Raw genomic sequence first — 15,831 nt, 5'->3', positions numbered from 1 at the left:
TGCTTCCTCTGTTGCCACTTTGCTGAGTGTTTTTATCATAAATGGGTGCTGTACCATGTCAAATGCTTTTTCCTCATCTATTGATATGATCATGTATTTTTTGTCTTTACTTTGTTTATGTGGTGTATTACATTTACTGATTTGTGAATATTGAACCATCCTTGCATCCCCGGGATGAATCCCACTTGGTCATGGTGTATAATCTTTTTGATGTATTGTTGGATGAGGTTTGCCAATATTTTCTTGAGGATTTTAGCATCTATGTTCATCAGTGATATTGGCCTGAAGTTCTTTCTTGTTCTATCTTTATCTAGTTGAAGTTCTTTCTTGTTGTATCTTTATCTAGTTTTGAGATTAGGAAGATTCTGGCTTCATCAAAAGAGTTTGGGATTCTTCCCTCATTTTGGATTTTTTTTGGAATAGTTTGTGAAGAATGGGGGTTAGCTCTTCCTTAAATGCTTTGTAGAATTCTCCTGTGAACCCATCTGATCCAGGGCTTTTGTGTTATGGGAGTTTTTTTATTACTGCTTCAATTTCATTTGCTGTTATTGGTCTATTCAGGTTTTCTGCTTCTTTTTCATTGAGTTTTGGAAGATTATATTTTTCTAGAAATTTGTCCATTTCCCCTAGGCTCTCAAATTGTTTGGCATACAGTCCTTCATAGTAATTTCTTACAATCCCTTCTATTTCTGTGGTATCAGTTGTAATCTCTCCTCTTTCATTTCTGATTGTGTTTATTTTGTCCTCTCTTCCTTTATTGATGAGCCTACTTAAAGGTTTATCAATAAGCCTTTGTATATCTTTTCAAAAAACCAGCTCCTGGATTCATTGATCCTTAGAATTGTGCTTTTAGTCACTATGTCATTTAATTCTGCTCTGATCTTGGTTATTTCCTTCCTTCTACTTGCTCTGCGCTGTCTTTGTTGTTGTTCCTCAAGTTCTTGTAAGCGTAGGGTTAGGTTGTTTGTTTAAAATGTTTCTATCTTCTTTAGGTAGGCCTGTATTGCTATAAACTTCCCTCTCAGGACTGCCTTCACTGTGTCCCATAAGTTTTGGCTTGTTGTGAGTTCATTTTCATTTGTTTCTAGACATTTTTTTTATTTCTTCCCTGATTTCATTCTTGAGACATTCATTATTCAATAGCATACCATTCAGTCTCCATGATTTTGGGTGTTTTGAGTTTTTTCCATTGGGGTTGGTTTCCAATTTCAGTGCTTTGCAGTGAAAAAAAAATGCTTGGTATAATTTCAATTTTCTTGTGTTTATTGAGGCTTGTTTTGTGTCCTAACATGTGGTCTATCTTTGAAAATTTTCAATGTGCATTTGAAAAGAATATGTATTTAGCTTCTTTGGGATGAAGGGCTCTCTCTCTCTCTCTCTCTCTCTCTCTCTCTCTCTCTCTATATATATATATATATATATATATATATATATATATATATATATATATATTCAGTTAAATCCATTTTATCTTGGGTGTTGTTTAGTGACACAATATCTTTGTTGATATTTTGCTTGGAAGATCTGTTCATTTTTGACAGTGGGGTGTTAAAATACCCTACTATAATTGTTTTGCTGTCAACATCTTTCTTGAAGTCCTCTAAGATTTTCTTAATATACTTGGGTGCTCCTATGTTGGGTGTATATATATTTACAATGTTTATGTCCTCTTGATGGGTTCTTTTCTTGAGTATTATGAAGTGACCTTCTGGGTCTCTCTTTATAATTTTTTTTTGAACTCTATTTTCCCTGGTATGAGAATTGGTAGCATGGCTTTTGTCTCTTGTTCCTTTGCTTGGGAAATTTGTTTCCAGTCTTTCATTTTTAGTCTGTGTAGGTGTTTTGTTCTGAGGTGAGTCTCTTGTAGGCAGCATATGTGTGGGTCATGCTTTCTTATGCATTCAGTTATTCTATGTCTTTTGATTGGAGCATTTAATTCATTTACGTTTAAGGTTATTATTGATAGGTACTTATTCATTGCCATTTTTGTACCTGTGTTCCTCTGTCTCTGTCTTTTCCTTCATTTCCTTAAAGCAGTCCTTTTAGTAATTCTCTGTAGAGCTGGTTTGGTGGAAACATTCTTTTCAACTTCTTTTGTCTTGGAAGCTGTGTATTTGGCCTTCTACCTTTATTGAGAGCCTTGCTGGGTAAAGTAATCTTGGTTGTAGGCCTGTGGATCTCATTACTTGGAATATTTCTTGCCATTTCCTTCTTGCTTGGAGTGTTGCCATTTAGAAGTCAGTAGTTTACCTTATTGGGGCGCCCTTATATGTTACTTCCCTTTTCTCCTTTGCTGCCTTTAAGATTTTCTCTTTTTCTTGGAATTTTGCCATTTTAATGATGATGTGTCTTGAAGTGGGCCTGTTTGGGTTCTTCTTGACTGGGACTCTGTGATTCCTGGATTTGTGTGACTTTTTCTCATTAAATTAGGGAAGTTTTGGACTTCTGCCAAGATGGATCTGTAAGTGGAAACACCTTGCATCCACGCACAACCAAATCTAAAAACAACAAAGTTTTACCAACAATAAATGCAACCAAACCACACAGAAAATTGAAAATACAGAGTCCAAAAACAACGAAATGCTCAGCTAAACCAGTAAGAGGGGCGAAGCCAGCATTGGAGTGGGTTTGCCAAAATGATCCTTGGCCAGGATGGTGTGCAAGCAGCAGAAGGTGCAGATCTTACCTGCGGGCTAGCTATGGGTGGACACAGGGTAGATGCATGGCTGTCTGTCTGCAGTTGGTTGAGCATTTGTGTCCAATGAAGAGGCAAGCATTGAGACCACATGGCGCAGGGTGGCAGGCTCGCACATTTCCACTCAGATAAACAGGCAGGGGGAGCGGTGGGATGGACTAGGCAAGTGAAAAGGACCGCCATTGCTCCCTCTATGATCCCACTCCCACATACAGTGTCATAAACCAGTGACCTGGGTGGCCCCACCCTGGTAAAAAACTAACGGTTGGCTCCTCATACTTAACAGGCATGAACAGATCAAAACATGGCTCAAGAACAACTCAGAGCCCCAGAGCCAATAAATCTAAGTAATGAAGAAGTAGCCAAACTTTCAGAAGCACAGTTCAAAACACTGGTGATCAGGATGCTCACAGAACTGGTTGACTTTCGTCACAAATTAGAGGAATATGTGAAGGTTAAACTAATTGAAATGAATGGTAATGCACAGAAAACCAATAGTAACGGAAAGGAAACTGGGACTCAAATTAAGGAAGTAGACCAGAAGGAAGGAAAAATGACCAAACAGAAAAGAATGAAGAAACAAGAATTCAAAAAATGAGGAGAGGCTTAGGAACCTCCAGGACATCTTTAAATGCTCCAACATCCGAATTACAGGAGTACCAGAAGGGGAAGAGGAAGTCTCAAGTGGAAACCTTATTTGAACAAATAATAAAGGAGAATTTCCCCATTCTGGCAAAGGAAATATACTTCCAGGAAATCCAGGAAGCTCAGAGAGTCCCAAAGAAGTTGGACCCAAGAAGGAACACACCAAGGCACATCATCATTACATTAGCCAAGATTAAAATGAAGAAGAGAATCCTAGAAGCAGCAAGAGATAAGGGGACTGTCACCATAAAGGAGTTCCTATCAGACTGTCAGCGGACTTCTCAAAAGAGATCTTACAGGCAAGAAGGGGTTGGAAAGAGGTATTCCAAGTCATGAAATCCAAAGACCTACATCCAAGATTGCTCTATCCAGCAAAGCTTTCATCTAGAATGGAAGGGCAGATAAAGTGGTTCTCAGATAAGATCAAATTCAAGGTGTTCATCATCACCAAGCCCTTATTATATGAAATGTTAAAGGGACTTAGCTAAGAAAAAGAAGATAAAAAAGATGAACAGTGAAAGGACAGCAAACTTACAGCTATCAACAACCACACCTAAAACAAAAGCAAACTAAGAGGACAGCTAGATCAGGAGTGGAAACATAGAAATGAAGATCTCAAGGAGGGTTAGCAACAGAGGAGTGGGAGGAGGAGAAGGGGGGAGAAGGTACAGAAAATAAGTAGCATAGACAGTAGATAGAAAATAGATGGGGGGAAGGTAAGAATAGTAGGGGAAATACAGAATTTAAAGAACTTGAGACATGTGTTCATGAACTGAAGTGGGGGAGAATGATGGGGGAGGGTGTCCAGGGTGGAGGGGAATAGAGGAGGCGAAAATAGAAAAAATGTAATGGCATAATCAATAAAAAAGGAAACAATAAAAATAAAAAATAGGGAAGTTTTCCATCATTACTTTTTCAATTATAGTTTTTATCCCTTGCTCTTCTTCTATTTCTGATATTCTTGCTATTCAGATATTATTACATTTTATATTGTCTTGCATTTCTCTTAATCCCTCTTCATTCTTTCTGAGCCTCTTTTCCTTTTCTTGGTCTTTCTGTGAGTTTTTTTCTACTTTGTCATCCAACTCACTGATCCAATCTTCTGTTTCATTGATCCAATCTTCTGCTTCATTGATCTTACTTTTGATTCCTTCTCCTCTGTGCTTAAGTTCAGAAATTGTATTGTTCATTTTCTATTGGGCTTTGCTGAAAGTTTCTATTTCCTTTTTCATGTTGATATAGTTTGTGGTGAGTACACTGTAGCTCCCCTGTAGTTTCTGGTAGCTCATTGTGAGCTCTTTGAATTTCCTGATAACCAGTGCTTTGTAGTCAATATCTCATAGTTGAGTTGCCTGTATTTCATCTAACATTCTTTCTGAGGCTTCCTCATTTTCTTTAATTTGTGGATTGTTTCTTTGTTTTCCCATTATTTGTGAGACTCTTCTTGTTAGTCACCTTCTTAAATTGGTCTGTTCTGACACCCTGGATTTATGGTGTGAACTTTTGTGGTAGAATACCTGTGAAATTCAGTGGTGCAGTTTCCTTCAGGTATCTTGATGTTCTCAGCTTCCACCTACTCCTGTGTGTGTGTATGTGCATGCGTGTGTGTGTGTGTGTGTGTGTGTGTGTGTGTGTGTGTGTGTGTGTGTGTTTGTTCAGTTGGTGCAGGAGGCGAAATGGTTTATGACAGCAGAAGACTACTTTATGATATTTACAGTCACAGTCAGTAGAGAAGAGACAGAATATCTTTAGGCTATATATAGTGTTAAGCATAATCTTCAACCCAAATTGCCACTTTTAAGAAAAGATGGACAAAAGATAAGTCTCTTGTTGGGGAGTGAAGGCTTGTGAGTTAGATCTAGAAAGCAGTGAGATTGTGGGGCAGTCAGATTTTGAGGTAAAGTGAGAGTAAAAAGAATAGCAAATAGGTGTAGTATGTGAGCAAATAGAGTTAATCACTACAGCAATAGCATTCAGGAACCTGTAAAGTGGGCTAAGATCTGGGAAATGGGTTGTGAAGTATTTACAGTTGTATAGAACATCTATTATTTATGATAATGTTAAAGCCACAATCATATGACAGACTCTATGTGATCTGTCTGAATAGGGGGTATAGAGCTTTGTGTAGTGTACCAAAGGAAAACAAGTGGCATAAAGTGTAGAGGATTAAAAATACACTGTGGAGGAAAGAACAGGGGAAACCTGTCAAATAATACAACATAACCAGCCAAGACTGAGAAGCCCATATAGAAAGAGGAGGAATACAAGGATACTATTAAAATAAAAAAAGAGTGGGAATAATAAAAAATTTAAAAATATGCAGCAACTCGTGGCTTCTCTGCTATAGCAAAGTAAAATTTGTCTCTCTGTGTCTACTGTTGAGATGCCCCCTCTTTGGGTCCCACTCTGGTTTTTTCGCTGTTCCCAGTTGTTTGTGTCTCTTGTGGGTAAAACAAAACAAAACAAAACAACAAGCAAACATACAAAAAAAGGCAGGAGAAGGGAGGCAAAAGTGATAAGTTAGGGAAGTAATGAAGAAGGACTAAAACAGGAAAAAAGAAAGGAGAGGAATCAAGTATTTAAAGATAAAGCAATAATAAAATTTTAAAATGTAAGATTACCTTAAAAAAAAGGAAAGAAAAAAAAACTTCCCTTGTTGGTTTCAAACTGTCTAAACCAGTTTTTCAGGTTGTAGCAGGACTTCTCTGTGGGCTGGGTGCAGGCCAGCACGCTCGCCAGTCAGGCCGCCAGACTGGGGTGCAGGCGCCTGTGCACCCACCAGGCTGCCTGGGTCTTGTGGGATCTGGCACGGTCCTTCCCAGTTCTGTGGCGGGACTCAAATGCTTCCACCCCTCCTCTCGATGGCTGCCAGGCTGGGTGGAAAGCAAGGCAAGCTGCTGTCCCAGGTGAGCACCTCAGTCCACTTTCCAAAAAAAACTTCTCCAGAAAGCCTGCCTCTCAGCCCAGCCCAATCCCCAGCCATACTGGTGATGACAGTGTACCTCTCAGTTCTCCCAGGCTGGTGACCACAGTCTGAAGTTGAACACAGCCCTTTGTCCTTGCTACCCTCTCTGTAAACTAAAGCAGACAGGTCTCTGCTCAGTATTTCTTAGTTTTGCTTAGATGGGGAGGGAGGGAGGTGATGTCCCAGATCTCTCCCAAGGACCTTACAGCAGGTCCAAGGCTCCCAAAGGGTCTGCCGTATACCCACCAGGTGCTGGCTCCCAAAGAGTCTGTGGCAGATGCCCCTGGCGCTGGTCGAAGACTGATGCCTCTGGACCCCTGACCTTGGAGGTGGCACCGAGGCCATCTGGCCGAGGGTGCCGCCCCCCCCCCCCCGCCCCACTGCCACTCTTGTCTTTACTCAGGTACCCGAGACCCCACTGACCTGCGGCTGTCTGGCTCTTCAGCGTCCCTCACAGTCTCTGGTGTCTTAATTTCATAAATGCCGAGGAACTGTTGGTTGATTGATCTGTTCCTCAGTATATCTTGCAGGATTTTCTCCCATGTATACAGGAGCTGGAATCCATTCCATCCTACTCCATCGCCATCTTCTCGGCCTCCTCCTCAGATTTCTAATATTAATTGGATTTCTAATTTATAGAACTGGTGGTTATTTTTCATATTTCCTGGTCAATATCAAGGAAAATTTTCTGTTTCCTGCTGTTTTTACTGTTACTTTCTAATATTCTGATAATTATAGAACCCATAGTATTAATTGGTCTGTTTGTGTAGTTTGATGATTTATCAAGAAGTTTCTCCTCATTTTACTTCCACTCCACACTTCATGATTTTTGTTAGTCTGTTGTGAACTCATCTTTCTTTTAAACACATATATGGGCAATTTTGCTAAGCCCACATTAAAGTATATCCTGCTTAGAAATACTTACTAGTGTTACTGTTAAATGTGTGAGAACACTGCAATTCAAGATTCTAAAATGTTAATGGCATGATCTTCCAAGTGTAAGTTCTGCTCCAAATTCCTGTGGTGACAGGCTATGGATAAAAACATTCAGGAACATTTATTTTGTTTTCTTCTCTTACAGAGGCAGGGAAGTAAGTATATTCAGTTTTTTTTATGTTTATTTCTTTTCAGCTTCTTCAGTTTTATTGCCAAAAAGCTAATACTGATATTGATGAGAAACATTATAACTTTAGGCTGAAGTCTGTAATTACCCTATATTTCATTTTCTTTGTTAAGTTTTGGCCATCGAAACTAGTAATGACCCAAGTCAAACATTACTGTAGAACTTTTATTTGTATGTAAACTTTTGTTAGGTTTTATCCTTTTAAGTATTTCTTACATCTTGACATCCTTACAATTTCTCTTAATATCTAACTAGAAAATTGAAGTTACATATACTAAATATTTAACCCAGAAGTTTTTGAAGTGGTACATTCAGTAACACTACTGATAAGTACAATTATGTAGTTTTCTAGTTTTACATTCAGATTTTTGTCTCTTGATTCTTTTGCATGGTGCTTCTAAAGCATGTCAGATAATGACACTATTTCTAATGGGTTTCCACTAAGCATCGAATAAAGTGAACATATTTTTATCATGTTAAAGATTTATTCATCTAAACTATTCTTTCAGCTTTTCTTTTTAATTTGGAATGGAGGTATAGTATAGTTCAGATAGTCTGAACAATTGTTAACTTTTTATTATACCACATTTTTGTTTAATTTGGCTACCTTTGTCTTCCCATATGAGTCTGGCTTAGTTTGTCTTTCTTTATCCAATACTCTGGCAAATCTCTAACCTTACAGGAATGTGAGACCAGTGGTTGGAACCTGAATGTAATGCCAGTGCTGGATCAATCTATCCTCTGCCACATCAAACCAGACATGTCAAGCATGAAGGTTCCCTGGCTATATGTGGGCATGGTATTCTCAGCATTTTTTTGGCATATTGAGGATCACTGCAGTTATTCCATTAACTACCTACACTGGTGAGCAGGACTCAAATGACTGGGATGAATGTGCCTCTATGTGCAAAGATATGTCCAGTCTTTACATGCCTCTTTTTTCCCTGATCAGGGGTAAGCCAAAGACCTGCTATGGGATGCTGTCACTGGCAGCAGAACATTTGGAGGAAGTGATGAAGAAGCTGACACCTGAGCTCTTTGATAGCCAACCTGACCTTCTACACCAGCTTGTTACCCTCATGAATCTCAATGCTCTCATGTTCAATGGTGTTCCAGTGAGTACCTGAAATTAAGGTGGGGAGGGTATTTAATCTTGCCCTAGGATGAAGAGGGGATGAGGAAGAATTTAGTTTTGAGAATTCAAAAGTTATATCCATTTTGATGTGGAAACTGCATTTACTCACATCTCTTTTCCTTTCTGTGCTAATTGTCAAATGGCCATCCAACACAATTCAGTAAATATGAAGAGAAAGGACAGAATAGATAGTTTTTTATAACTTAAAGCTGAAACCAGGATTTTGTCCCTTTAATTTGCCTTCTAGTCTTGGTCTTCCTTTAATATTACATTGTGTAAATTCTAATTCTGTAAAGCCATGAGGAACATAGAAGTGGTTTTCTACTAGGGAATTTCCAGGATTAATTTACTGGCATATCTGCCATGATTACAAAATAAAAAGACTAAGCCCTAATATGTAGCAGATAACTAGCACACACTATTGTCTGCAACATGTTACACTTCTAAGAAGTGTAAGGTATGGGTTAACCTTGTACAACTTCTTACCACTTTTATTTCTTTTCTCTCAGATTTTTCATCTCTACAAAATGGACTTGGTTTCTGCATGGTGCTCTTTCATTTCTGAAATTTTATCGGTGTTTATTTGCATTTCTAACTATTTTTCTAACATCACTACTATCTCAAAAAAGCTTAAATATGAGGGATGCTGGGAAGATGGCGACGGAGTAAGATGGAGCGGATACTAGCTCCTGTACTCATGGGTGAAAATCCTGGCAGATCTATGGAGAAACAGCACAATAAACCATCGGTTACCCAGCATTTATGAAATTAAAAGACCAGAGATTGTGACCGACGCTGAATCACCAGACGGCGGCAGAGTCAGCTACTGGAGCTGGGTCTCACGCGGCCCCTGTGCTGCCGCCAGAGCAACAGGCCTGGGAGCCGGGGCGTCAGGTATGGAAGCCGGACACTCCAAGCCCCTGTGACGGTCCTGGGAGACAGAGGAGTCAGGAACCGGAGCGGGGACACCCTTGTGCCGATGCCATAGCTACTGGCCTGGGCAACGGAAGGGTCAGTTGCAGGAGCTGGGACACCAAAGGCCCCTGTGACGCCGCCATAGAGACAGGCCTGGACCCTGAGGAGCCAGCTACGGGAGCCGGGAAGCTCTCAAATCTTGTGCCGCTGCCATAGCCACGAGACTGGACGCCGGGGAGCCAGGTACGGAAGCCTGGACTCTCCAAACCCCTGTGACGCAGCAGAGGAGCCAGCTACGGAAGCCGGGAAGCTCTCAAATCCTGGGCCGCTGCCATAGCCACGGGACTGGACGCCGGCGAGTCAGGTACGGAAGCCGGGACACTCAAAACCCCTGAGACAGCCCGCGGTGGCAGAGGATCCCTCTACGGGAACTGGGAGGGTCACAGGCCCTGTGCTGCTGCCATAGCGAGGGGATTGGACACTGGGGAATCAGGTACGGGAGTTGGGACTTTCTAAGCCTCTGTGCCACTGCCATAGAGACAGGACTAGACGCCGGGGAGTCAGGTACGGAAACCGGGACACTCCAAGCCCCTGTGACGGCCCTGGGCGGCAGAGAGAGCCAGATACGGGAGCCAGGACATTCTCGGCCTCTGTGCCACTGCCCTAGTAATGGGCCTGGGTGCTTGAGGAGGCGCCTACTAGAGCCGGGACATTCAGCAGTGGTAGGCGACCAACGCAGAGACCAGTGCGAGGACCAGCGTGAGTGTAGGTGGAGACGAAGAACATCAAGAAACTTCAAGGAGTCTGTACCACTGAACTTCACAAGGAACATACCACAGAAGTTTACACCATAAAACCAGTGTTTCAGAACAGATCAATTTTAGAAGCAGAGACTAAAAAGAAGAGTCTCAAACAATGGGAAGACAAAGAAACAATCCCCAAATGAAAGAAAAAGCAGAAACTTCAGAAAGAATGTTAGATGAAATAGACGCTGATCAACTATCAGACAGTGAATTCAAAGCACTGGTTATTGCAAAGTTCAAAGAGCTCACAGTGAGCTACCAGAAACTACAGGGGAATTATAATGATCTCTCTGCAAACTACAGCAACATCAAAAAGGAAATGGAAACCATCAGCAAGAGACAAGAGGAAATGAAGAATACAATTTCCGAATTGAAGTACACAGTAGAAAGTTTCCAAAGTAGGATAGATGAAGCGGAGGATAGGATTAGTGAGTTGGAGGACAGGGTAGAAAGCATCTCACAGAAAGAGCAAGAAAATGAAAAGAGGCTCAGAAAGAATGAAGAGGGATTAAGAGAAATGCAAGACAATATGAAACGTAACAATATACGAATAATTGGAATACCAGAAGGAGAAGAAGAAGAACAAGGGATAGAAAATGTATTTGAATGAGTAATGAGAGAAAATTTTCCTAATTTGATAAGAGAAAAAGTCTCACAAATCCAGGAATCACAGAGAGTCCCAACCAAGAGGAACCCAAAAAGGCCCACCTCAAGACACATCATCATCAAAATGGCAAAATTCCAAGACAAAGAGAGAATCTTAAAGGCAGCAGGGAGAAAAAAGAAATAACATACAAGGGAGCCCCAATAAGGTTAGCTACCGACTTCTCAATGGAAACACTTCAAGCAAGAAGAGAATGGCAAGAAATATTTCAAGTAATGAGAACCAGAGGCCTACAACCAAGGCCACTTTACCTAGCAAGGCTCTCAATCAAGATAGAAGGCCAAATAGAGAGCTTCCAAGACAAAAGAAGTCTAAAAGAATATGCCTCCACCAAACCAGCTCTACAAGAAATACTAAAAGGACTGCTTTGAGGGAAAGAAGGATAAGAGGGAGACAGAGAGGAACACAGGTACAAAAATGGCAATGAATAAGTACCTATCAATAATAACCTTAAACGTAAATGGATTAAATTCTCCAATCAAAAGACACAGAATAGCTCAATGGATAAGAAAGCATGACCCACACATATGCTGCCTACGAGAGACTCACCTCAGGACAAAAGACCATTAGAGACTAAAAGTGAAAGGCTGGAAACAAGTTTTCCAAGCAAACGGACAAGAAAAAAAAGCTGGGGTAGCAATTCTCATATCAGACAAAATAGACTTCAGAAAAAAGGCTGTAAACAGAGACCCAGAAGGTCACTTCATAATACTCAAGGGAAGAATCCACCAAGAAGACATTAACATTGTAAACATATATACACCAAACATAGGGGCACCCAAATATATCAAGAAAATCTTGGAGGACTTCAAGAAAGATATTGACAGCAAGACAATCATAGTAGGGGATTTGAACACCCCACTATCAAAAATGGACAGATCTTCCAAACAAATTATCAAAAAAGATATTGTGGCATTAAACAACACCCTAGATGAAATGGACTTAACTGATATATATAGAGCCCTTCATCCCAAAGAAGCTAAATACACATTCTTTTCAAATGTACATGGAACATTCTCAAAGATAGACCACATGATAGGACACAAAAGGAGCCTCAACAAATTCAAGAAAATTGAAATCATACCAAGCATCTTCTCTGACCACAAGGCACTGAAATTAGAAACCAACCCCAAAGAAAAAAACCCAAAGCACCCAAAAACATGGAGACTGAATGGTATGCTATTAAACAATGAATGGGTCAAGAATGAAATTAGGGAAGAAATCAAAACATTTCTGGAAACAAATGAAAATGATCGCACAACAACCCAAAACTTATGGGATACAGCCAAGGCAGTCCTGAGAGGGAAGTTTATAGCAATACAGGCCTACCTAAAGAAGATAGAAACATTTCAAACAAACAACCTAACCCTACGCCTGCAAGAACTTGAGGAACAACAACAAAGACAGCCCAGAGCAAGCAGAAGGAAGGAAATAACCAAGATTAGAGCAGAATTAAATGACATAGAAACTAAAAGCACAATTTTAAGGATCAATGAATCCAGGAGTTGGTTCTTTGAGAAGATAAACAAAATAGACAAGCCTTTAAGTAGGCTCCTCAAGAAAAGAAGAGAGAGGACACAAATAAACACAATCAGAAATGAAAAAGGAGAGATTACAACTGATACCACAGAAAGAGAAGAGATTGTAAGAAATTACTATGAAGAACTGTATGCCAAGAAATTTGAAAACCTAGGGGAAATGGACACATTTCTAGAAAAATACAATCTTCCAAAACTCAGTGAAAAAGAAGCAGAAAATCTAAATACACCAATAACAGCACATGAAATCGAAGCAGTAATCAAAAAACTCCCATCACACAAAAGCCCCGGACCAGATGGTTTCACAGGAGAATTCTACAAAGCATTTAAGGAAGAGCTAACCCCTATTCTCCACAGACTATTTCAAAAAATTCAGAAGGACGGAAAACTCCCAAATTCTTTTTATGAAGCCAGCATCATCCTAATTCCAAAACAAGATAGAGACACAACAAAGAAAGAAAACTTCAGGCCAATATCGCTGATAAAAATAGACACTAAAATCCTCAACAAAATATTGGCAAATCACATCCAACAATATATCAAAAAGATCATACACCATGATCAAGTAGGATTCATCCCAGGAATGCAAGGATGGTTCAATATTCGCAAATCAGTAAATGTAATACATCACATAAACAAAAGCAAAGACAAAAATCACATGATCATATCAATAGATGCAGAAAAAAGCTTTCGATAAGGTACAACACCCATTTATGATAAAAACACTCAGCAAAGTGGGAATACAAGGAGCATTTCTCAAAATAATAAAGGCCATATATGAGAGACCTACAGCCAATATCATACTCAATGGGAAAAAACTAAAAGCTTTTCCACTAAGATCAGGAACAAGACAAGGTTGTCCACTTTCACCACTTCTATTCAATATAGTATTGGAAGTTTTAGCCACAGCAATGAGGCAAGAAAAGGAAATAAAAGGCATCCAAATAGGAAAGGAGGAAACAAAACTGTCACTGTTTGCAGATGACATGATAGTGTACATGGAAAATCCTATAGACTCTACCCAAAAACTCCTCAAACTAATTGATGAGTTTGGCAAAACAGCTGGTTATAAAGTCAATATCCAGAAATCAAAGGCATTTTTGTATACCAACAGTGAATCAGCAGAAGCAGAAATAAAGAGAAAAATCCCATTTGATATAGCAAAAAGAAAAATAAAATATCTGAGAATAAACCTAACCAAGGAGGTAGAAAACCTGTATGCAGAAAACTACACAGCCCTGAAGAACGAAATCAAGGAAGACACAAACAAATGGAAACATATACCTTGTTCATGGATCGAAAGAATTAACATTATCAAAATGTCTATACTACCCAAAGCAATATACAGATTCAATGCAATACCTATTAAAGTACCAATGGCATATTTCACAGACATAGAACAAACACTTCGAAAATTTATATGGAACCATAAACGAGCTCGAATAGCAGCTGCTCTTTTGAGAAAGAAGAACAAAGTAGGGGGGATCACAATACCTGATATCAAACTATATTACAAGGCCACTGTAATCAAAACAGCCTGGTACTGGCATAAAAACAGGCACATAGACCAATGGAACAGAACAGAGAGCCCAGAAATCAACCCAACCCTCTACAATCAATTAATATTCGACAAAGGGGGCAGTAACATAAAATGGAATAAAGATAGCCTCTTCAACAAATGGTGTTGGGAGAACTGGACAGCTACATGCAAAAAAATGAAACTTGAGCACCAACTTACACCATACACCAAAATAAATTCAAGGTGGATAAAAGACTTAAATGTAAGTCATAACACCATTAAATTCCTAGAGGAGAACATTGGCAAGAAAATCTCATATATTTCACCTAGCAGCTTCTTTACTGATATGTCCCCTATAGCAAGGAATGTAAAGGAAAGAATAAACAAATGGGATCTCATCAAAATAAAAAGCTTCTGCATGGCTAAAGAAAACAGTATTAAATTAGCAAGACAACCAACTGTATGGGAAAACATATTTGCCAATGATACCTCAGACAAAGGTTTAATCTCTAAAATATACAAAGAACTTACACGACTCCACTCTAAGAAGACACCCAACCCAATTAGAAAATGGGAAAAGGACTTGAACAAACACTTCTCCAAGGAGGACTTACAGAACATTCAGAGACACATGAAGAGATGCTCAATATCATTAGCTATCAGAGAGATGCAAATTAAAACCACAATGAGATACCACTCTACACCAGTCAGGATGGCTATCATAAACAAAGCAACAAACAACAAATGTTGGAGGGGTTGTGGGGAAAAGGGGACCTTAGTTCACTGTTGGTGGGAGTGCAGACTGGTACAACCATTATGGAAAACAGTATGGATTTTTCTCAGAAAAATAAAAATCGACCTGCCTTTTGACCCAGCAATTCCACTGCTGGGATTATATCCTAAGAATCCTAAAACATCAATTTCAAAGAACCTATGTACCACAATGTTCATAGCAGCACAATTTACAATAGCCAAGAGTTGGAAGCAACCTAGGTGCCCATCAGTAAATGAATGGATACAAAAATTGTGGTACATATACACAATGGAGTTCTATGCTGCAGAAAGAAGGAGCTACTACCCTTTGCAACAACATGGATGGAACTGGAAAGCATTATGCTGAGTGAAATAGGCCAGGTGCTGAAAGACAAATACCATATGATCTCACCTTTAACAGGAAGCTAAACAGCAAAACAAACAAGCAAGCAGAAAAAAAAACCCCAAAAAGCAAAGACACTGAAATAGAGAACAAGGGTATAGTGACCAGAGGGGAGAAGGAAGGGAAGTTAAGGGGAAAAAGGGGGAGGCATTTGGAAAAACAAATAGGAAGGACACAGGGACGAGAACTAAGGGGGGGGTGGAAATCGGAGGGAGGTGGGGAGCAAGGGGCGGGGGAGGCTGGGATGGGAAAAATAGACAAAAAACTGTACTTGAAAAATAACTAAATAAAATTAAATTTTTAAAAAAAAAGCTTAAATATTAATAATAATGAAATCATGTATCTACCTATTTATCCCATTATTCTTGCCTTGCAATTGTTGCTTACTGTTGTTTTTTTCCTTCCCATTATACAAAGTCCCATGACATGATGACTAAACTTGTATTTCATGTATATCATTTCATTTGATAATATACATATTAGATAATTTGTACAGTGATTTATACTACACTCACCCTTTTTTATTTTCATAAGATTGATAATAATATTCCCACTTTTATTTATTTACTTTTAAAGATTTTATTTATTTTATATTTATTTTTAGGAGGGAAGGGAAGGAGACAGAGTAATATCCATGTGTGGTTGCCTGTTACATGTCCCCTACTGGGGAGTT

The 15,831-nt window shown here is 39.4% G+C and overlaps 1 protein-coding gene across 1 annotated transcript in view; it reads left to right on the top strand.

Annotated features, from left to right (window-relative positions):
* The window catches only part of LOC128627977 (lysine-specific demethylase 5D-like), a 112,969-nt gene that overhangs the window by 81,440 nt on the left and 15,698 nt on the right, over nt 1–15,831 (top strand). The window contains 2 exon segments of the mRNA XM_053668800.1: nt 8,065–8,292; nt 8,381–8,543. Of these exon segments, the coding sequence (XP_053524775.1) occupies nt 8,065–8,292; nt 8,381–8,543 (391 nt within the window).

Source organism: Artibeus jamaicensis, unplaced genomic scaffold (genome assembly GCF_021234435.1).
Source record: "Artibeus jamaicensis isolate MK-2021 breed Jamaican fruit bat unplaced genomic scaffold, CSHL_Jam_final contig_507, whole genome shotgun sequence".
NCBI lineage: Eukaryota > Metazoa > Chordata > Mammalia > Chiroptera > Phyllostomidae > Artibeus > Artibeus jamaicensis.
The sequence above is the reverse complement of the archived record's forward strand: the minus strand, read 5'-3'. Positions and strand labels throughout refer to the sequence as shown.